Here is a 20,193-nt window from a genome sequence, read left to right as displayed (position 1 = left end):
ATGTAAGTATACTTTCAACAAATAACTTACCAAATCTAACTAGGGAAAAAATACATTTTAATCTTCTTCGTCACACACCGCAAGGAATCGTCTAACTCAGAACAGAGAAAATTTCCAGAAATGAATGTAACCAAAAACTGACTATCTGCATGTAAGATGCACCCTGTTTTTCAGAGAAAATGTGCATCTTATACACCGGCAAATATGGTAATTCATGAAGATTCTAGAAATATGAATTGCAAGCTGCACTTTCTTTTCACTTTATTTTTACCCATAATTTTAGAAGCCAATATCTTCCATATCTAATTATGAAAATGTTACAAGAAAATACAGCTTACCTACACTAATTTGTTACAAAATCAGACTTTAATACTGAAAACATCACCAATATGAATACAGGTACATTGAGTGTCATTGCACTGCAAATGTTGTTCTTCATAGTGGAACCCCATTTTTACATTTCTCCACATGTTTTTCACTTTGGTTCCCTGAAAATTGTAAAATTGTAAAAACCACACATGTCAGCAAAGACAGCTGCTTCACAAGAATAATCTACTTATACTTAACAAAAGTGATATGAAGTGTACTGTATCCCTGAAATACTAAATTCAATTCAGAACCTTGTTCCAAATTACGAGGGCCATCCGGAAAGTAGTACCCGTTCGTGCCGTGTGGAGCGCTAGTGACGACTTCAGTTGACTGTCTGCTCGGTGTGTGCAAAGTTTCGTACCGCTGTCGTAGCTATTGTTTCTGTAAGTGTTTACAATGTTCAAAAGAATTGAAAACTCCACCACTTGTGAAATTAAGGCTGTGATCAGATTTCTCAACGCCAGGAATGTGCGACCTTGTGATATTTGCCGTCAATTAAAGGAGGTTTATGGAGAAAATGTTATTGATGAGTCGTCTGTTCGGCGCTGGTGTCGAAACTTTAACTCGGGGAGGGAGAACGTCCATGATGACAAACGTAACGGGTGCCCGTCTGTCATTACGGACAAACTGTTGAGTGCAGTTGACGAATTCATCAAGAACAATCGGTGCGTCAAACTGGATGAAATCAGTGAACAGTTCACTGATGTTCCATGAACAATTCTTCATGAAATTGTCCAAGATCATCTGAAGTATGGGAAAATTTGTGCAAGGTGGGTCCCTCGCTTCCTTACATTTCATAGTGATGAGGAACTGAAAGAAGGGGTGACTACTTTTCTCAATGGACTGACGGCAGAGGAATATGAAGCTGGGTTACAAAATCTCGTCACACATTATTACAAATGCTTAAATGTACATGGAGACTATGTAGACAAGTAGTTTAAAGTTTGTTGTTAACAATTACAAAGTTTTTTCAAAAAATATTTGTTAGTTTTTTTAAAATTCAAAAACGGTACTACTTTTCGGATAGCCCTCATATTAGGCATTTATAACATTTACTGATAAATTTATATTTTCTCATACAATTAAATTTTCCATGCAATTTCTATAACTGCACAAGTAAAGCATAACAGTAGTATATGTCTCAAATACATATATTATTTACCATACTTCTCTAATTACATAATATCACTAATATGTATGGTAAAACAAGCTTCAATTTCTTTGTATTGATACTAGGCACTTGGCATATCTTCAGTTTAAAACTATTATGAACAATTACCGATGCTACACTGTAAAATTACATGGTCACTCCACCAAAATTTTGCACTTAAATTTTCTTAGATACATGGACAAGTTTTGCAAGTTGAGTATTTCAATGAGAAGGAAAATACATATATTTGTATGAAGTAAACAAAAAATATAATATCATGTTAGATACAATAATAAAATCTATAAAGAAACTAGGGCTGAGCTAATACTGATGCTGAAGTTTATCAGTATTGGCCGATACCAGTGGTTGAACCATTATTGATACAAATTACTATATCACGAAAATTCCACATTATACAATAAGTATACTGCTTTACTCACAGTAGGGCCCACAAGGCGACTAGATTGTCCATATGTTAATTCTGCCAAGAGGTTTTCCTTATCTTTTTCCGAACCACACTTTTGATATGAAGATATCAGTGTGGCAGGTGTAGGGTATTTTTTAATAACTGCTTGCACTTTCTCCACAGACATTCCATACAATTGAAGTAGATGACGGGCAAACATTTCTTGCACAGAGAAGTTCTGTAAAGAATTTGTTAAGAAATGAGCATGTATAGTTATAAGTTTTCAGATCACTATATAACTTTTTTTTAAACTTTCGAGATCACTATGTAATGAACATACTGGTAAAAATGTAGCGACAACCAATATAAAGTTGTACAAGTAAATGTTCCTTTAAAACATGATTTGTTCATGACACAAGTAACTCTTCTCTCAGTCACTTTAAATCAAATTAAGAAATCATCTTCTGGAGTTAACTTACCAGTACTGAAAACAGGAAAATAAAATTAAAATAAAATTGTATCTTGTGAACTAGAACATTTTTTTTTCTGAGTACAAAGATATTCCTGCTGAAAACAGAAGGCGTTTTAAGGTTGAAAATTTGAGGTATCATGTTGTAATCAAATGCACTCATGGTCTGTAAGGAATGTAAATTTTCTTTCATTTATATAATAGTAGTGCAAAGTAAACAAAAGTGTGTGGAAGAATTCAGAATGACAACTTTTACGTTTATTGCATGCTAAATCATATGAGCTGAAAAAAGAATAAATATATGTTTTTAAGTGCATAACTATCCAGGCCCTTCTGATAAGAGTACTGATTATTTCCATTCCTATTCAAAATAAAAGAACAAATCTGTCATGTAAGAACATTTCAATAAGAAATATTGATTGGTTGTTTCGGTTTTACTTCACGTCTGCCACTTTTGGCTAATCTTGGAGATGAGGAATGGTGGCGAGATGATGACATGAAGCTGATGAAGGAACGCTCACAAAGAACACCCATGCCCAGGCTGTGATTTGAACCTGGGACTCCTGGCATGCTGAGTTAACCAATCCAGTAAGAAATATCTAATAAGAAGCCAGCTGGAGAAAAGGTACAATCTGTTGTCAGTCTCTAATCCTAAAATCTAAACTCTGTGCCACACTCCTGCCAAGCAGTTTTTTCATCCAAATGACATGGTCAGCACATTGAGCCCACCAGTGATGTTATCAGACTTTCTAGCCTAGAGCTCACTACTTCTTTCAGAGTGTGCCCTGTGATCAATTAACGCCAAAATTTTGATACTCCCACCATGGTTTGAATCTGGGACTTCTCGCATTTGGTTATGCAGGAGCCCTATCTCTAGTCCTGGCAGATAAAAAGTAACATACAGGAAAACCTCGTTAATACGATATTGGTTAATACGAAGTACCCTTTAATCCGAAGTTCTTCCCATTCCCCAGCCGATAACATAGGATTTATAATGTATTTCAGTACAGTTAAATCGAAATACGGATAATTTTTAATACGAAGTTGTTTACAAGACCCTTCCGCAAAACTGGTTTCGCTTAATTCAAAGTAGACACCTGCGTAAGTCGACAAGAGAAGATCGAATGTGGAGGGAGCTTGGACGTTATTTTAACTTTACCTTGACATGTTTCCTTGTTCTAAGCTGCTGACAACTCGAGGGAAGCAGCCCGAAATGCCCGCTGGACATTGACATTCTTTGTCATTGTGCATGGGAGGTCAAGCTCTTTCCCCGTTGAATGCGCCACCTTGAAATATTCACCAGTGCTAGATGAGAAATGCGAATAAGATCGCACGAATGTTCCAAAATACAAGACGCGTGGCGCCTGGAAGTCTCACCCATCTGTCTAGCTCTGAGCTCGAGATACAGCAATTTCCCGTGAGCGAGCAACGTTTGGCCTGGTAGCCCACAACTTCCGGTAACCACTTTAATTAAAAGCATGTTTTTTGTGCCCTGTAGAACTTCATAAAAAAAGGGAAACTGTTACAGATAATCAAAGCCGCATAGGCCAACTAAAGATCGTCAACCCGCTTAATGCGTTGTCATCTAGGTTTCCCGCAAAAGTTGACGTCGATCTTACGTATGTTGCAACTCCAGTTTCCCGCTTCATACGTTTCCCAACTGTGCTGGTCATAAAATTTGCCAAAACAGTGTTTTGTTGTCCGAGTGACTTCTCCCCTTTATCTATCAGCAAACGGGGGGGGGGGGGGGGGGTCCGTTGCTCGTGTGCGCACACGGGCTCCTTTCCTTTGGCGTCTAAAAAAAATCGAACAGTTCTGAATACCTTCTTGAAAACGAACAATAACCGCATGATAAGTAAAAGAAAAGTGACCCCCTTCCTTCTCCTACAACAGCTCATTATCCGCCACTGGTGTGCATGGTAATGTGATAATTGTAGAATTCAGGTCCCTCTTTCTTGTTTGAATGCAGCTGTCTGGATAGGAAATATGGCCCGTATTATTGTCTGTTGCATGGTAAAAGGTAATGCAAGGATATTTTTTTTTCACACTGCTGATAACAGTTCGGTCTTCCACAACTGCGTTATCTTTAAAATGCCGATGATTTCCCTTCTGCCACCTGCTGCTCTAACTTCCAGCCAGTCTCATTGTGTTTACGCTGCAGCTGGCGCCAGTGTTTAGTCTAGCGTCTGGAAAGCTCTCGCTTGCCGATACTGCAATGACTCATCCAGTGCGAAGGAATAAGCTTCATTGTTTTGAACCTCGCAAAGCCATATAATCCCCCAGAACCATTAGCGTGCTGCTGTTAAAAAAAAAAAAAAAAAAACACGCAATGCTCAATGTAGGAATACGAGAGGAAAAGTTTTGGCAGAGCGAGTGTTTGACCTCCAGAATACTCCTGAAACCTACAATAACAATAAATTGTCGATTAATCTGAAAATACGCAAGTTTCGTAAAGCTTGTTTTTAGTTAATTTTATGCTGATGAGCTAAGCGGGGCTAAATATACAGTTTAAAGTGGGATCCAAACCAGAGTCATTATCGAGTGCAGCACTGTTTAATGTGTCCTAGGATACACATTCGGTGCAAACAGATCGCAAGTTGTGTGTGGGAGGGGGGTGAATGTGAAGTTAACGGAAAGGTTGTGTTCTCTCCCAAAAGAATCTTCTCTTACCAGTTAATCCAGTAACGGACATTGTTCTAGTGAACGCACATAAAATCCAATATTCATTCTGTCCGATTATCTCCCGTCTCTTGCTCGCGCCAGTGTGACTACTGTCAAGATTCTTCCGAGTTTCACTTCTTGCAATAAACGAGAGTGTTTTCCTTTCCATAGGTCTCCGTGCAAACGGGTTTCTTATGAACTAAAATTGTAAGAATTTCCTGGAAGAGCAACGACTATGCACAATTAAAAGAAAATACCGTTCTTATAAGACTTTTTGCCACGACATGCATCCCGTGCATAACCGGTTGTATAACTAGGCAGGATAAATGGTGTTAACAGTCTCCTTGGAATCTTTGTGTCCGCGTTAAGCTCCATGTTCTCATTTTGTGTAACATTTTTTACACTTTCTTTAAAACGTACAATATTATTATATAGTACATATAAAGCTTATTTTCTGAGCTACCACCAAGTATAAAACATCCTTTGTGGGGGTAATTTATACTCTACTTTATTTACACCTGAAAACAGGCGCCATCTTGAAAAGTTTGGATAACTCGAAGTCGTTTAATACGAAGTTGACATTTTTTGGTCCCTTGAACTCCGTATTAACGAGGTTTTCCTGTATTCATTTCCATGATTTTCCACATAACCAAGTCATATTTCCCTCAATTTTCCAGGATTTCCAATTTAGTCTTTAAGGACTGACTGTTTCCACAACCTGAGTATTTAAGGTACAATCCATGTTGATAACATGAAACATGCAGTATGAAATGTGCTTATTAAATATAATTTGTAACTGTAAGTCTGAAATTGACTTCATTACTGCCTTATATTATAATTTTAAAAAGTTGTCATACCTTGTTTTTGAATGATGATGAATATAAGTCTTTGAAAGTTAATAGTGAAATGCAATCTCCATGACTTCTGTAGCTGATGTGATCTCTTGAATTGCAAGCAACCAGTGTCCTTTTCTATAATGAAGAAAATTTACAATCCACAATTTATACATTTTAATTTAATTACTTATTTTTACTTGTATTTTGTCTTATTTTATGTCACTTTGGAGCTTCTTTAGGCTAATTACAATAATGATTAGATTATCCTCAGCCAGCAAGGAAGCAGTTAATTTAACTATTCATTAAAAAGTCATTAGTGTAAGAAACTTAACACAAAAACTTAGAAAAAATAATATACACTGATTAAAATTATGCACATACTGACATGAAACTGCCGTGGGAGATGTAATAGATAGTACGGATGGTATCAGCCACAAAATACACTAGATATTATTAAAGCATAAATGTTCATCCTTTGTTCAAAAAAAAAAAAATCAATCACACTATTCTGTCATTATATAAAAGGGGTTTGGACAAAAAAAATTAATGTGAAGAAATAAAATGTTTCTTACCTCATAGATATTTTGCAGCAACCTTGTCATGATAGATAAATACCCAACAGATTCCTTGTTATTTCTCACAACCTTTACAATAAATCCATCAACAATTTGTGTGTTAACTACTGCTTGGTTCAATGTACTAACAGGAAGGCTAGCATGCTGTGTGCCAGTTCCTTCCATTAAGTATATCAAATTCTGAAGCCCACACTGTTTCATACGGAACTGTAATAGAAAAACAAAAATGCTTAAGTCTATTAAGAAAAAAATTCAAACATCACTTGAAAGTAAAATTGAATTGGAAGTGGGGGACAAATAGTAGCGATGTAGTATTTTACATCCTTAACCTCCTTAATTAATGCGACTGCAAAGAGTTTTTCTAAGAAAAAATCTATAGTTTACAAAACTTGGGCATATAATTTATATGTTTATAATCATAAAAATACTAACAAAATGGTGGTATTTTACACAAAATTACAGCTATATACAAATATATTAGTAGGTCTCGGGTTCGAATCCCAGCCAGGGCATGGATGTTTGCGAGTGTCCATTCATCAATTTCACCACTTCATCACTTATCCACATCTTCACAAATTAGCCAAAAGGCACAAAAACAAAGTAAAATAAAGCAATTCAATCAATCAATCGAATATATTAATAAAACCTATAGCTGCTAAGTACTGCTTAATCTGTTCCAATCCTACTAAAAAGTATAGTTAGATAACTTATAATGTACAAAAACAAAAGCTGCTACATACAAAAGTATTTCCTTGTTTGGACCTAAACAGCGACAAATGAGAGTCGCAAGATAAAATGTGTTGGTTCAATAGCTTTGTTGAGCTACAATTGTTGGTTCAATACCTGGTTGGTTCATATAACTTTTCAATAAGTTTTAATATGTGTGCAAAGGCTATTTTATAAACTAGTTCAGTCAATTTTTAAAAACCAAAACACTACCTTTTGTTCGTGAAATCGACCATCTTTGATACTCTTGGCAAGATCATCACCTCTTTTCCGCTCCACAAGGTATGGCAGTGCTAACTCCGCCCGTGTAACACTGCCTGTGTGTTCACACACCCACATGAAGTCTCCGATAGTGAGGCGCCGGGTCTCAAATGGTATTCCGCAGGCTGTCAACTCCCTTAAAGTTGCATCATCAGTGTTGTGTGCTCCCATGTGGCTGAAAGTAACAAGTAAATATTTCCATTATTATTTTGGTAGAAATGTAAGGAAGTAAAAAATTACTAATAATGATAATAATAAAAACATGTGATATAAAATGACACACATTACTTGAATGACTTACTTGACTCCTTAAATAATGCTTGTTCGATACCCGGTGGAGGCACATAGTGGTTTGGATCCCACTTTAAACTGTAGGTCCAGTTCCAAATAATCTTACTGTGCATAAAGTGGACTTAAAACACCAACTCAATCAATTAAATAATGCTTGGGCTTGTGGCCATGATTTCCATGGGTTGTGACCGAGAAAAGAAGCAGTGGATTACAAATTTATTTTAGAAAATCCATTATGCCTTTAGATTCATAAGAGCAATGAAAAATATTACAATCGTAGAAGGAAGTTACATACTATTTACAGAAAAAGTAATTTTATTGATGTCATTATCAACCAACATAGATTGATTGATTTAGTTTATTTTCCTTCCCGTTTTGTGCCTCTTGGCTAATTTGCAAAGATGGGGATGATTGATGAAATGATGAAATTGATGAATGGACATTTACAAACAACCAAGCCTGAGCGGGATTCGAACCCGGGACCCTTGGTGTTGCAGCACAATGAGCTAACTACTCGGCCACAGGGTATCAACCACCATGTATGGGGAAATTATTACTCCCTATGTTCACTTGTAGTACAAAACAAAATAAAGATATTAAATACATTACAATGAAATAACACATACCCAGATGTTTCAGCACAATCAACAAGGAGCTTCACTCGGAAAGTTCCTGGAAGAAAGATTATTTCTTCTTTCTGGCTGTCCCCAGCTTCACTTTCACTTGTCAATTCAGAAGTAAATACATCTCTAATCTCATCTCTAGGTATGTCTATAATAAAAATATAAGAACCATGAATTATAAAGAATTCACATTTAAGCTACTATCTTACACCTTGCCCTGAGAGATATATTTCATTTCCGAGCTTCACTCGGAAAGTTCCTGGAAGAAAGATTATTTCTTCTTTCTGGCTGTCCCCAGCTTCACTTTCACTTGTCAATTCAGAAGTAAATACATCTCTAATCTCATCTCTAGGTATGTCTATAATAAAAATATAAGAACCATGAATTATAAAGAATTCACATTTAAGCTACTATCTTACACCTTGCCCTGAGAGATATATTTCATTTACTGTTTAAAAGCATAATACAAATCTGATTGCATTAGCCAAAACAGATATTGATTTTTTTCTTTCTCAAAACATTATGAATTCATGAACTTCATTTTATAATACTAAAACATAAATAATATTTCATGCCACTTGTTGTTACCATAAATGAAATGCTTAACACATGTGTATTCATAATCCAAATTTCAAGCTAAACTTAGCTCTTCATCAGGAAAGGGATTCAACAAAAAGTTAAGTGCAAAATGCTGATATCCGGAGATTGATAAGAAAGTACTTTCGCCATTACAATGCTCCCTCCCCTCCCTCCTCACACAAGAAGTCCATAGAGACAAAACTTGTGGATCTTGGGAGACCACTCAACTGGACCTCAGCGACCGATTCCCTTTTGGGCAGAATTTCTGATCCAGAAACTCTCTTGCAAACTGCAAAATTAGGGAAATGTACTTGTCTTGCTAGAAAAATAGGTCTTAATCAAAAATCGATCTATTCATAGAAGAAGGTAAAACTATACTTTGGTTCACTTGATTGAACACATTTACTGGAAGTGTTAGTGAATTTACTTTGAATTATCATAAAACATTTACAAAGCTGGTCTAATTTGAAAGTATGCACTAGGGTCCCAATTGTACATTTTCATGGGATCATGCAAAAACTTAAAATGTGGAAAAACTTTATAATATATAGCTTTATTGGGGGCATGCAGATTAAATGTCAAACGTAAAATCAAGGCATCACTGTACTTCATTCTTATAGTTAATGTCAAGATATCATTAATTAGTTACCTCCTTGTTTTGACGAAATATCTTTATGAACTGTATCTTTCACTCTATTATTATACTCAGTACTGGAAGTTGCATTTAATTTTGTGGAATGGTCTTTGTTGAAAAAGTCTGCTACACTCACAGTTCCTGCTGAGGTATCATCATCATCCATTGTCTTCAACTTTCTAGCTAAGACAGTGCCTTCTTCTGTCAATTTGAACCTATGGAAGACAAATACAATATGCACATTGTATTCCTGATTATTTAACACTAACTAGTTCACCTCTATGAGTAAGAATGAATAGATGAAATAGATAAAAGAAAATACACAAAGGCTGGGACTCAAAACCCAGAACTTTGAATGTAAGTAGTGTTTATGATAATTCTTCATGCCAGCTCAATCGCCAAGCACATTAAAGTCATCAACTTTAGATCGATCTCATCACTGACGTTTCCAGGTTAAAGTCCCTCCTGGGCATAGAGAGTGTTCCTTTCATCAATGTCATCTAATCATTGCTCATCCTCATTGTGATTAGCCAAAAAGTGGCAGGAAACCAACTTAAAATAACAAGAAAAATAAATACTAGCATGTCACTATATAATTATCATACAAAATAGCACAAGCACAAATTACAATTATTCTAATTTTCTCACAAAGCTCTTTAATTAATCCCCTTTTTCCTTTGAAAATTTTCTGATCTTCTCTTTCATATCACATTTCTTATCCTAATTTGACCAGAGAAGACACAGATGCTAGTATAGTCTTCACTCAATTCACCTAGTGGGAGCATAATAATGAACAATAAAATTCAAATATAAAATTTATTGATACTAAAAGTATTCTGATTGAAAATTAAATGGCAAGCACTTAACAAAGACTATGAATAATTCATTCATCTGCATGGTTAATGAAAGTGACTTATGACTAAAATGTATTCTATATGATCAAAAGTATCCGGACACACCGCAAAACGTGTGTTTATCATAAAGGGCGACACAGTACTGCCATCTACCACTTGGAACGGAACACATGGTCAGTGAGCTCAGTAGTCTGCAGACAGCACATGACAACAGTATGAGATGGTCTGAGGAACTCGCCGACTTTCAACGTGGTCAGGTGGTTGAGTGCCACTTGTGTAAGAAGTCTGTGCGCGAGATTTCCACCCTCCCAAACATCCCTAGGTCCACTGTTTCTGATGTTATAGTGAAGTGGAAACGTGAAGGGATGTGTTCAACCCAAAAGCGTGCAAGCCAACCTACCATGTTGACCTCCAGAGACGTCAAGTGTTGAAGAGGACCGTACAGCGTAATCGTCAATCATCCATCCCCGCCATCACACAGGAATTCCGAACTGCATCAGGATCTACTCCAAGCACCATGACTGTTCGGTGCGAGGTGCAGCAACTTTGTTTCCATGGCCGAGCAACTACCCATAAGCCAAACATCATACAGGCAAATGCCAAACGCCACCTCGTGTGGTGCAAGGAGCGTCGAAACTGGACCATAGAACAGTGGAAAGCCGTTGTGTGGAGTGATGAATCACGGTACACAATGTGACGATCCGATGGTAGGGTGTGGGTGTGGCGAATGCCTGGTGAACGACATCTACCAGCCTGTATAGCGGCGACAGTGAAATTTGGGGGTGGCGGGGTTACAGTGTTATCATGTTTCTCCTGGAGGGGCTTGGCCCCCTTGTTGCATTAAGTGGCAATGTCACGGCACAAGCTTACGTTGACATTTCAACTGCTTTCATGCTGCTTACCATCAAAGACTAGTTCAGGGAAGACCATTGTGTCTTTCAACAAGACCGAGCACCTGTCCATACTGCAGAACTTGTGGGGGAATGGTTTGATGACAACAACGTCCCACTAATGGACTGGCCTGCACAAAGTCGTGATTTGAATCCCACAGTACATCTCTGGGATGTTTTGGAATGCAGACTTTGTGCTAAACCACACCGACCCACATCACTCTTCTCATTTCGGCACTCTTCAAGGAATGGGCTACCATTCCCAAAAAAACCTTCCGCCACCTGATTGAAAGTATGCCTGAGACAGTAAAGGCTGTCATCAAGGTTAAAGATGGGCCAACACCGTATTGACTACCAGTGTTCCCGATAGAGGGTGGCCCAAACTTGTACTTCATTTTCAGGTGGGTGTCCGGATACTTCTGATCACATAGAGCATGTTACCAGATGAATCAAGCTTTTGCAATGCAATAGAAGCTGCATATTTAGACATTTACTTAAAAAAAAAAAAAGTACAGAATGGAAATTACGAGGGTGAATCAAATATGAACGAACCTTGATTGGCTAAGCGTCGGAATGGGTAGCAGGGTGTGATTGGGCATGTGCGGCCGGTAGGTGGGGCTGTCGTGAGTCAGGAACCAGAACAGCCAGCATGTCGCATGCTTCGTGTAGTAGCTCTCGCGATGAGTGAGCAGACTGTGCCAGTGTCTGTTGCGCAACGCATAATCATCAAGTTCCTCACCCAGGAAAACGTCAAACCAGCCGAAATTTACCGGAGACTGCAGGCCCAGTTTGGGAATGGTACCCTCTCTTGGGCAAGAGTGAAGGTGTGGTGTAAGGAATTCCAGCAAGGCCGTGAACGTGTTGCAAATGAAGTGCACCGCCGTCATCCTCGCACCAGTGTGACGAATGACAACATGGCTCGTGTTCGTGAGCTTGTCGAACAGGATTGCCGAGTCACTGTGAAGCAAATTGCGGCAGAACTTGGTGTGAGCTATGGAAGTGTCAAATCAATCATCACAAAGCACTTGGGCTTCCGCAAAATTACAGCTCGGTGGGTTCCCAAGCTGCTGAATGTTGCTCAAAAAGATGACCGAGTTCGCATTGCTTGCCAGCTTCACACTCGTGAAGGCCAAAGTTCGGTTGTCTGCGGGAAGGTGTTAGCCACAGTGTTTTGGGACTGGAGGGGATCCTACTGGTGGATTTCTTACACGAACGTCGGGCCATCAATGCACCCTACTACTGCAGCCTCCTGGATCAAGTTAAGGTGCAGTATCGACGCAAACGACGAGGCTGCCCCATCCGCCAGGTCTTGTTCCTCCACGACAATGCCAGACCCCATACAGCAGGTGTTACGCAGCAGAAACTGGTGGAAATGCACTGGGAACCGCTTCCGCATCCACCATACAGCCCAGACCTTTCACCATGTGATTTTCACCTGTTCGGGCCCCTCAAAGAAGCACTTGGGGGCGAGCGATTTGCGACCAACGATCAGGTGGAAACCTTTGTGCGCAACTGGTTGACTAGCTGCCCAGCTTCATTCTACGAGAACGGCATCAAGAACCTACCACAACGTTGGGAAAAATGTATCACTAAGGGCGGAGACTATGTAGAAAAATAGGATGTGGCAATGTCTCTGTTTCTTTCATTAATTTTTTTTATTCCGCACAAGGCTCGTTCATATTTGATTCACTCTCATATAAATTTCTATACATAAAAATTATAACAAGATTGCACAATGTTCCACTAAATTGTAATATATTTATAGATAGATCAGTAAAAATAGGCTTATATATTTTCAAATTTTATTTTCTTTTTTTTTAGTTTCACATCAATACTTCACCCATGAAGTAAATTATATTTATTAATTTGAAATTTACATTGTTAGGGCATATTAACAAAAATTTTAAGTCACATGGACTTTTCTTTTAAAAAAAAGCTGCTTATTAAAACTATATATTATAAAAACAGGGTACATTAATCAAGCCTAATTATAGTGACGAATATAATTAATTGTAATGATGATGACTGATTGCCTTCATCCAGTTACATTTTTCCGCTGTAAATCACAACTTACTTTGCTGGACATCCCTGTTTTTCCACAAGCCCTTTCTTTATTAATGTAGTCATGGAAGACCAAGCCGTATAATATGACCCAGCATCAGGGTGCTCGAAGGATGAATCGCTTAAGGGCTGGGCTTCTACTAAGAGCTCGCTTTTCAGCATGTAACCTGCACAAAAAAACAAACACAACTAAAATTAGTACTACTGCCAAAAATAAGTATTGAGGCTGAGCTAATATAGAAAGTAAGGATGCTTCCATGAATATACTTCTATATTCATAAGAATAATAAAACAGCATAATTACTTACTTAATTACATGCTACTTGCAGATATATTAGACTTGTAAAGTTATTGGCAATTTACCATAAATAAAATGCCCATATAGACCAATATCAATATAGCACCAATTAATCTGATTCACTTGTACTTATCGTTGTGTATTCAAAACACACAGAGATTGTATCTAAGGTGTTGAGTTTACTTCAAAAGATAATTGTGCCACATTAATTGTACATTATTTATTCTTCAACATAAAGTGCCACTGAACTTTTATAACAAATTCCATGTATATAAAAACAAAACACAATCCATTAGTATAAACAGATTTCCATTTTCTTGGGTATGACATACTGTATGATGCATTTACATGTTTGACAGACTTTAGCGCAGCATGTGGCACTTATCTCTCGAATCATCTCTAAAATTGCTACCTCACAATGTGCATGGAAATGCAAAGAGCAAAAGCTTCAATAATTTTCCAGTACAAATCAGATATACTTTTATATACAGGATGTTGTCATGCAACACCAATATACAGCATGTAGAGGGCACCAAGATGAAAAACTTTTATTGTAATGTTGTGTTTGTTGAAGCCTCATTTTGATGCTATAAGGCTATGACAAATTTCATTTTTTTTAATCCTGTTTGTATGCAGCCATGAAGACAGATTCATAGTTGCTAGTGTCATTGTTTCTATGAGAAAACATACTAAAGTAGTTGAACACTGTAGATACATTATTATGTCAACAAAGATATTGACATGTTGAAGTGTCAAGGTTTAATGCCTCTTAAAGCATACAAGTATCACAGTTCACACGTCTGTTGGATATCATGTAATATGTATTTTTGATGCTTTGTGTGAAGATATTCACACTCAAGTGTATGGCCCTTACATTGATTTGCTACACAATTCATCAGTAGCATATGAATAAGTTTGTCGTTTCTTGACAGAAAAATAAATGTCACTGGCAACTGTGAGTCTGTGCTGCATACACAGAATAGAAAATTCCATTTTTTGAAACAAGGCAATGAGCAAAACATTACTAAAATAATTTGTTCAACTTAGAGCCCTTGCATGCTGCGGTTATTGTGTAGTGACACCCTGTATATACATCTTCCACTTTAAAGTGGTGGAATCAGTATCCACCAGGTTCTGCAGTTCAGTCAAGAATAACATGCATGGAAAGTACCATGGTAATAAGTGCACATAAGATGCAAACACAGTATGTGTGAGCATAAGTACCTTAATACATCACCTTTATATCCAACTTCTTGCTCCTTATCAAAAAGAGTCACAAGCAGGGCATAGGCGCCAGTTCTCCACCCAGGAACATAAGCTTTCCTATTTCCTGGTGACTTTGGGGACTAAAAAAAAAAGTTACATGTCATCTCACTACATATACTGAGAAATATATACATAGTACTGCAAATTATACCAACAAAGCCAAGAATGAGGTGATATGGGCATATGAGAAGGTTAGAGAAAGAGAGGTTTACAGGGAAGGTTTACAAAATGAAAATGGAAGGAAAGAGATTTAGAGGAAGATCATGGACAAATAGAAGAACAAATTATGAAAGAAGACAACAGAGTGGGTAAAGGTGGAATCAAATATAATGGTGGAGACATGTAAAGAAGTGAACAGTTAATCTCGATGCTGATCTGCCTTGGAGTGGACACGAGGAGGCAGAGCTGATGATTTTCCATACTCCCAACTATTCCACAGAATATGCAATAAACTGGGGATGGGACAGATTAATCGGTACTCTATCGGTATTGGCCGACATAGGCATATCAGTTTATCGGTAAAATTACCGATTATTTTACTGATCTGATATATCTATAAATATCTTGTAATTTAGTGAAAAATTCATCCATACTGTTATAATTTTTATGACTAATTTCCATGCCAAAAAAGTAAATGTCTAAATATGCAACTTCCTTTGCACTTCAGTCACCTGGAAACACATATTTCACATATTTATTAAGTTGGTCAATGAACTATTCAGGTTCTTCAAGGACCATTTGGAATTTTATATCGGATCGGTAGAATATTGGTTATCGGTGTCGGTAAATTTTATATCAGTACTTTAAGCGGCCCCGGCGCCCACCCAGCATCGAATAACATGGGTACCTGGGGGAAACCCTGGGGGGTAAAGGCGGTCAGGGGCGTGATGCTGATCACATCACCCCACTCACGACCGGATCAAGAAAGTGTGGGGCGTTACCCCCCACACCCCCTATACGCCTTCATGGTGTTGTGCTAAGCACAGGGGAGCACTTTACCTTTTTTTTTTTTTTTTTTTTTTTTTTTACTGTTGTTACCAAATTAAGATGGGTCTTTGATTGTAATTAAGGAAATTAAACAGTCACATCACAAGTTATCCTGGGAATTATGTACAAAAAAATATGTACAATAATAGCTTTGAAATCTATTAAACATCACACTATTCAGAGACTTGAAGAGAAAATTAGTAAATGACTGCAAATTTCAAATTATTTCATAGAAATGAGACAGATTAATCGGCATCAGCCAAAATATGTACGTCAGTGTATCTACAGTATTTCTCTGTAAAATTACAAATAATTTTACCAATCTGGTGTATCTAAGAATAGCCTGAATTTTTAGTGCAAAATTCTGTAATTTTGTGATTAGTTTTACGTTTATGAACATTAAACTATGAGACATGCCCAGAAAGTACAGATACAAAGGCCAATAAACATTAACACAATTTTACTTTACAAAACTTCCACTACAAACAACTTACATACTCTACTTGTCAACATAGTTGTTACCATTATCCAAACATTTGTTAAGTCTAGGAACCGATTTCTGTATCCTAGAATCATAGTCTGCTGAATCCTTGCTGAACCACACCATGACTTCTTTCATATTTCTAATCATCGATGAACTGTTTCCCACAGAAATTTCTTTAGGTGAAGAAACAAGTTAAAGTTACTGGGTGGAAGGTCCAGACTACATGGTGGATAGTCAAAAATATCCCATTTGATGACATTTGCAGTGTGGACTTAAGCATTGTCATGAATCAGGTAGATCCTATGCATCAACATTCCCCATCCTCTTTGTTTTGAATGGCCCATCAAAGCCATTCCAGGGTCTGACAATATGAATTCAACCAGGCAAATGATGTGTCTGTCCCAGAAAACTGAAGTCATGATTTTGTTTTGGCTGAAATTGAAGTTTTGAATATTTTAGTTTGGGTGAATGCATATGGTATCATTGCTTGGATTCAAGACACGTAGTGGTATACTCACATGGGCATCCGGAAGGAGGGGCAAGGGGGGGGGGGGGGCTGGAAAATTAAAGTCAACCATAAATTATGTATTTCACACATATAATTTCATTTTAGCCACAAAAATATGTGTTAATTATTGCATGAACATCATACATTCAAATTTAAGCAATGTTTTTTTAGGGAACAACACTATTCTTGGAGAGAATGAGCCTTGATTGCCCCCCTTGGAAAAAAATACCTTCCTTGCCCCTCCCTGGAAAGAATCCTGCGGACGTCCATGTATACTCACGTTTCATCTCTAATTACAATGCAATTATTTTGTCCTGTCACATTTTGTTGATTCATAATGTACCCATACACAACAATAATTTGTGAATTTCTGCTGAACATTCACCTTTTGCATTGAGACATCATTTGACAGAACACACCTTGTATTTGGCAGGATTATGAATCAGTGCTGCCAATTCACACACATGTTTCTCAAAGAAAGCTCGGTGTAGCACTACCGAATGTGAGAAGAAAGTGTAAGGATCGAAGTCAAAGTGTAGTGACATGTGCATAGCAAAATTTCCCTTTGGCCTACATTAGATCCATATTTACTTTCCAGACACACCTCGTAATATGCAACAGCTTTTTAAAGTGAATGTCTAAATACACGGTTTGTTTTTGAAACCAAAACCCATTGTAGTCACCTGGTTACATACATTAATTATGAAGGATAATGAATGAACCATTCATGTTCTTCAAGGAACATTTGCAATTATATATCACATTGGTTATTACAGTCAGTAAATTTAATATCAGCAAAAATTTCATATGGGTTCATCCCTACTGTCAATGTTTGTTGAGAGTCAAAGAACCTGGAATCACCACAAGCAATCAGCAATATTTGTGTGCCTGTAACATGGAATTATATGGTTTCATGCAAAGAAGTGAATAATTAATTACCTTCACAGTTGATGAACCACTTTCTTCATCTTTCCTCGGTTTCTTCTTTGGTGTCTTATTCTGTAAATTTCTGGATTTTCTTGCGGTCTTCTTTTCCACTGGAACTTCACAGGGCACTACTTATAAAGATAACCAATACTTATTTTAATGAAACCATCAGTGGTGATATGCACAGTGTGTAAAACAAAACACTCCATTACTAGAATACATAAATTTAAACCATGTATAGTAATACTGTGCTTGAATTATTATGAAGTCACACTGAATCTTAATTATTTATTGCTTTCCAAATTACATAAACCATGTATACTGCTTCACATGTCATGAAAGGTATAAATATGTTCAAAATTGCATTATATCGATCAAGAACCCTACGGAAGAATATTACTGAATCAGGAAGAACTTTAGGGAGCTTTCAGACCGAAGTAACAAGTGACATATGACGGGGGAAGGGGGGGGATATTTCGCACAGAAGTATCAAAGCTCTCTAAAGTCTCTAAAGAAGCCTTCACTGTGCATGCACAACCAATCGATAAAGGTGACAAAATACACACTTGTTTGCAGGTCACCAGTTCAAGTGACATGAAACGATAAGTAACAAGTGCAGCTTCTCATGTCACTTTGGTATGAAACGTTGCATTTATGCCTGTAGGTTCCAAGTAACAAGTATCACTCATCATTTGTCACCAGTCACTTTGGTCTAAAAGCTCCCTTACAGTTTTAGTGTGAAAAATTTATATGTTGTGTGTGTCTTTAGTGAAAGACTCCAGAGTGTCATGTTACATTTTAACTTTCACTTCACGATAATTTTAAACTAAAATGTAGTGAGTATAAAATCTACTCTCCTTATATCTTCAATTTAATTTTATCACATATATATGATGAAATCTCAAGTTTGCATTTTTCAGGTGTCTGTGAACAAAAAACTTAAAATGTGGGAAAAGGTAAAATCCATAAAAGGTTCTTGACAATCAAATTTACTTTGTGAAATTTATACTTTTTGGTCACATCCACATACATAGAGCTTGTGTTCATATTCCTTGATTAGATAGGGTAGGTTGGGGTAATTTGGGGCAGTGGGGTAATATGGGGCATTTTTAGAAAAGTTTGAATTATACAAAACCTACTTTGCAGAATGTAATGAAATTTTTACAGTTTGTTGGTTCTAATATTTTGAAGACCCTCATTTGTAAACTATTTTCTAGGCTAACCCATCGAACCTAAAAAAAATGTTTCTCAGGTAAAACTGGACAGTGCAGTTTCAAGGGTCAGTGTTGAACTGTGCTCACAACCATACAGACAACACCCAGAACAATTTAGCTTACACACTTTTTACATTTGAGGGTTAACCTTCAAGATAGTGTTTGTTTCCCTGTGTTAGGCCCATTACATTTTGTGCAGTGAAGAAAAGTTAAAAACTGGGGTAATTTGGGGCAGTGTCATCATGCCACGAACGTATGTGAAAAAAGTGAATAAAACGTATGATGAGACCTCTTTTACTGTCTTTTTGCCCACAATACCCTCAAGATGGGGTAATTTTGTGCAGGGACTGAACTACAGAGGTGAAAAGTACAAAAGTGAGAAGTGCCTCAAATTCCCCCAACCCTGGGGTAATTTGGGGCAGGGTATAAAACAGTGTACAGAACATTTACTATGAGGCGTTTAAAAAGAAAAACAGTCAGAATGTACTGTCTGATATTCCAATGTATAAATAGAACTGAGAAATGTTACTATCAGTCTCAAAGGTATTTCAGTTTTTTTTAAAAAAAGTGATGAAAATTGCCCCAAATTACCCCGACCCATCCTATTTAATAATACATATTCTACAAACCTTCACCTCCATTCTGTGCTTTATACTCAGCTAGCCTCCTATCTAGCAGTAAACATATTCTGTCACCAAAGTATTCTAAAATTTTACAATCTCTTCCACTCTTCAACGGTAATGGATATTTTCTTAGCGATTCCAAAGCCTATGGGAGAAAATAAACAAATACTGTAATATTGAATTCAATTTAGTTCTGAATCTCAAAGAATGGGCTTCGGATATTTAAAATATTATGACTGTATTTTGCAGATATTATTTTCAACAATGTCACAACACACACACATGAAAAAATACTCTGTGAGAGTAAAAGTTGCCAGAGCATGGTGCATCGCACAACCATCTTCAGCCAATAGAAAGGATACAAAGCTCTACCTTCACATCCCCCTTATTTAACTTCATAATCTCGCATGAAGCACACCAGTTTATTAACAAAAATTTGAATTAACTAACATGCATTAGTAGGCTATGCAAATACCACTGTATCAGTACAAGCTAATACCC

At 37.1% G+C, this 20,193-nt stretch overlaps 1 protein-coding gene across 1 annotated transcript in view; it reads right to left on the bottom strand.

The window, feature by feature from the left end:
* Positions 1 to 344: 344 nt before the first annotated feature.
* Positions 345 to 20,193, bottom strand: part of mus81 (mus81 structure-specific endonuclease subunit) — a 34,841-nt gene continuing 14,992 nt past the window's right edge. Inside the window, exons 3-14 of the mRNA XM_083122870.1 lie at positions 19,699 to 19,837; positions 17,868 to 17,986; positions 14,921 to 15,029; positions 13,399 to 13,552; positions 9,596 to 9,795; positions 8,579 to 8,725; positions 8,371 to 8,515; positions 7,406 to 7,628; positions 6,464 to 6,673; positions 5,913 to 6,026; positions 1,960 to 2,163; positions 345 to 488 (exon numbers count right to left, since the gene is read on the bottom strand). Coding sequence (XP_082978996.1) covers positions 360 to 488; positions 1,960 to 2,163; positions 5,913 to 6,026; positions 6,464 to 6,673; positions 7,406 to 7,628; positions 8,371 to 8,515; positions 8,579 to 8,725; positions 9,596 to 9,795; positions 13,399 to 13,552; positions 14,921 to 15,029; positions 17,868 to 17,986; positions 19,699 to 19,837 — 1,893 coding nt within the window. The 3' untranslated portion in view covers positions 345 to 359. The remainder of the gene's footprint in view (positions 489 to 1,959; positions 2,164 to 5,912; positions 6,027 to 6,463; positions 6,674 to 7,405; positions 7,629 to 8,370; positions 8,516 to 8,578; positions 8,726 to 9,595; positions 9,796 to 13,398; positions 13,553 to 14,920; positions 15,030 to 17,867; positions 17,987 to 19,698; positions 19,838 to 20,193) is intronic.

The sequence above is a fragment of the Lepisma saccharinum genome, chromosome 5 (genome assembly GCF_977018435.1).
Source record: "Lepisma saccharinum chromosome 5, izLepSacc3.1, whole genome shotgun sequence".
Taxonomy (NCBI): domain Eukaryota; kingdom Metazoa; phylum Arthropoda; class Insecta; order Zygentoma; family Lepismatidae; genus Lepisma; species Lepisma saccharinum.
Note: the sequence above shows the minus strand (reverse complement) of the source record. Positions and strands in the feature narration are given on the sequence as shown.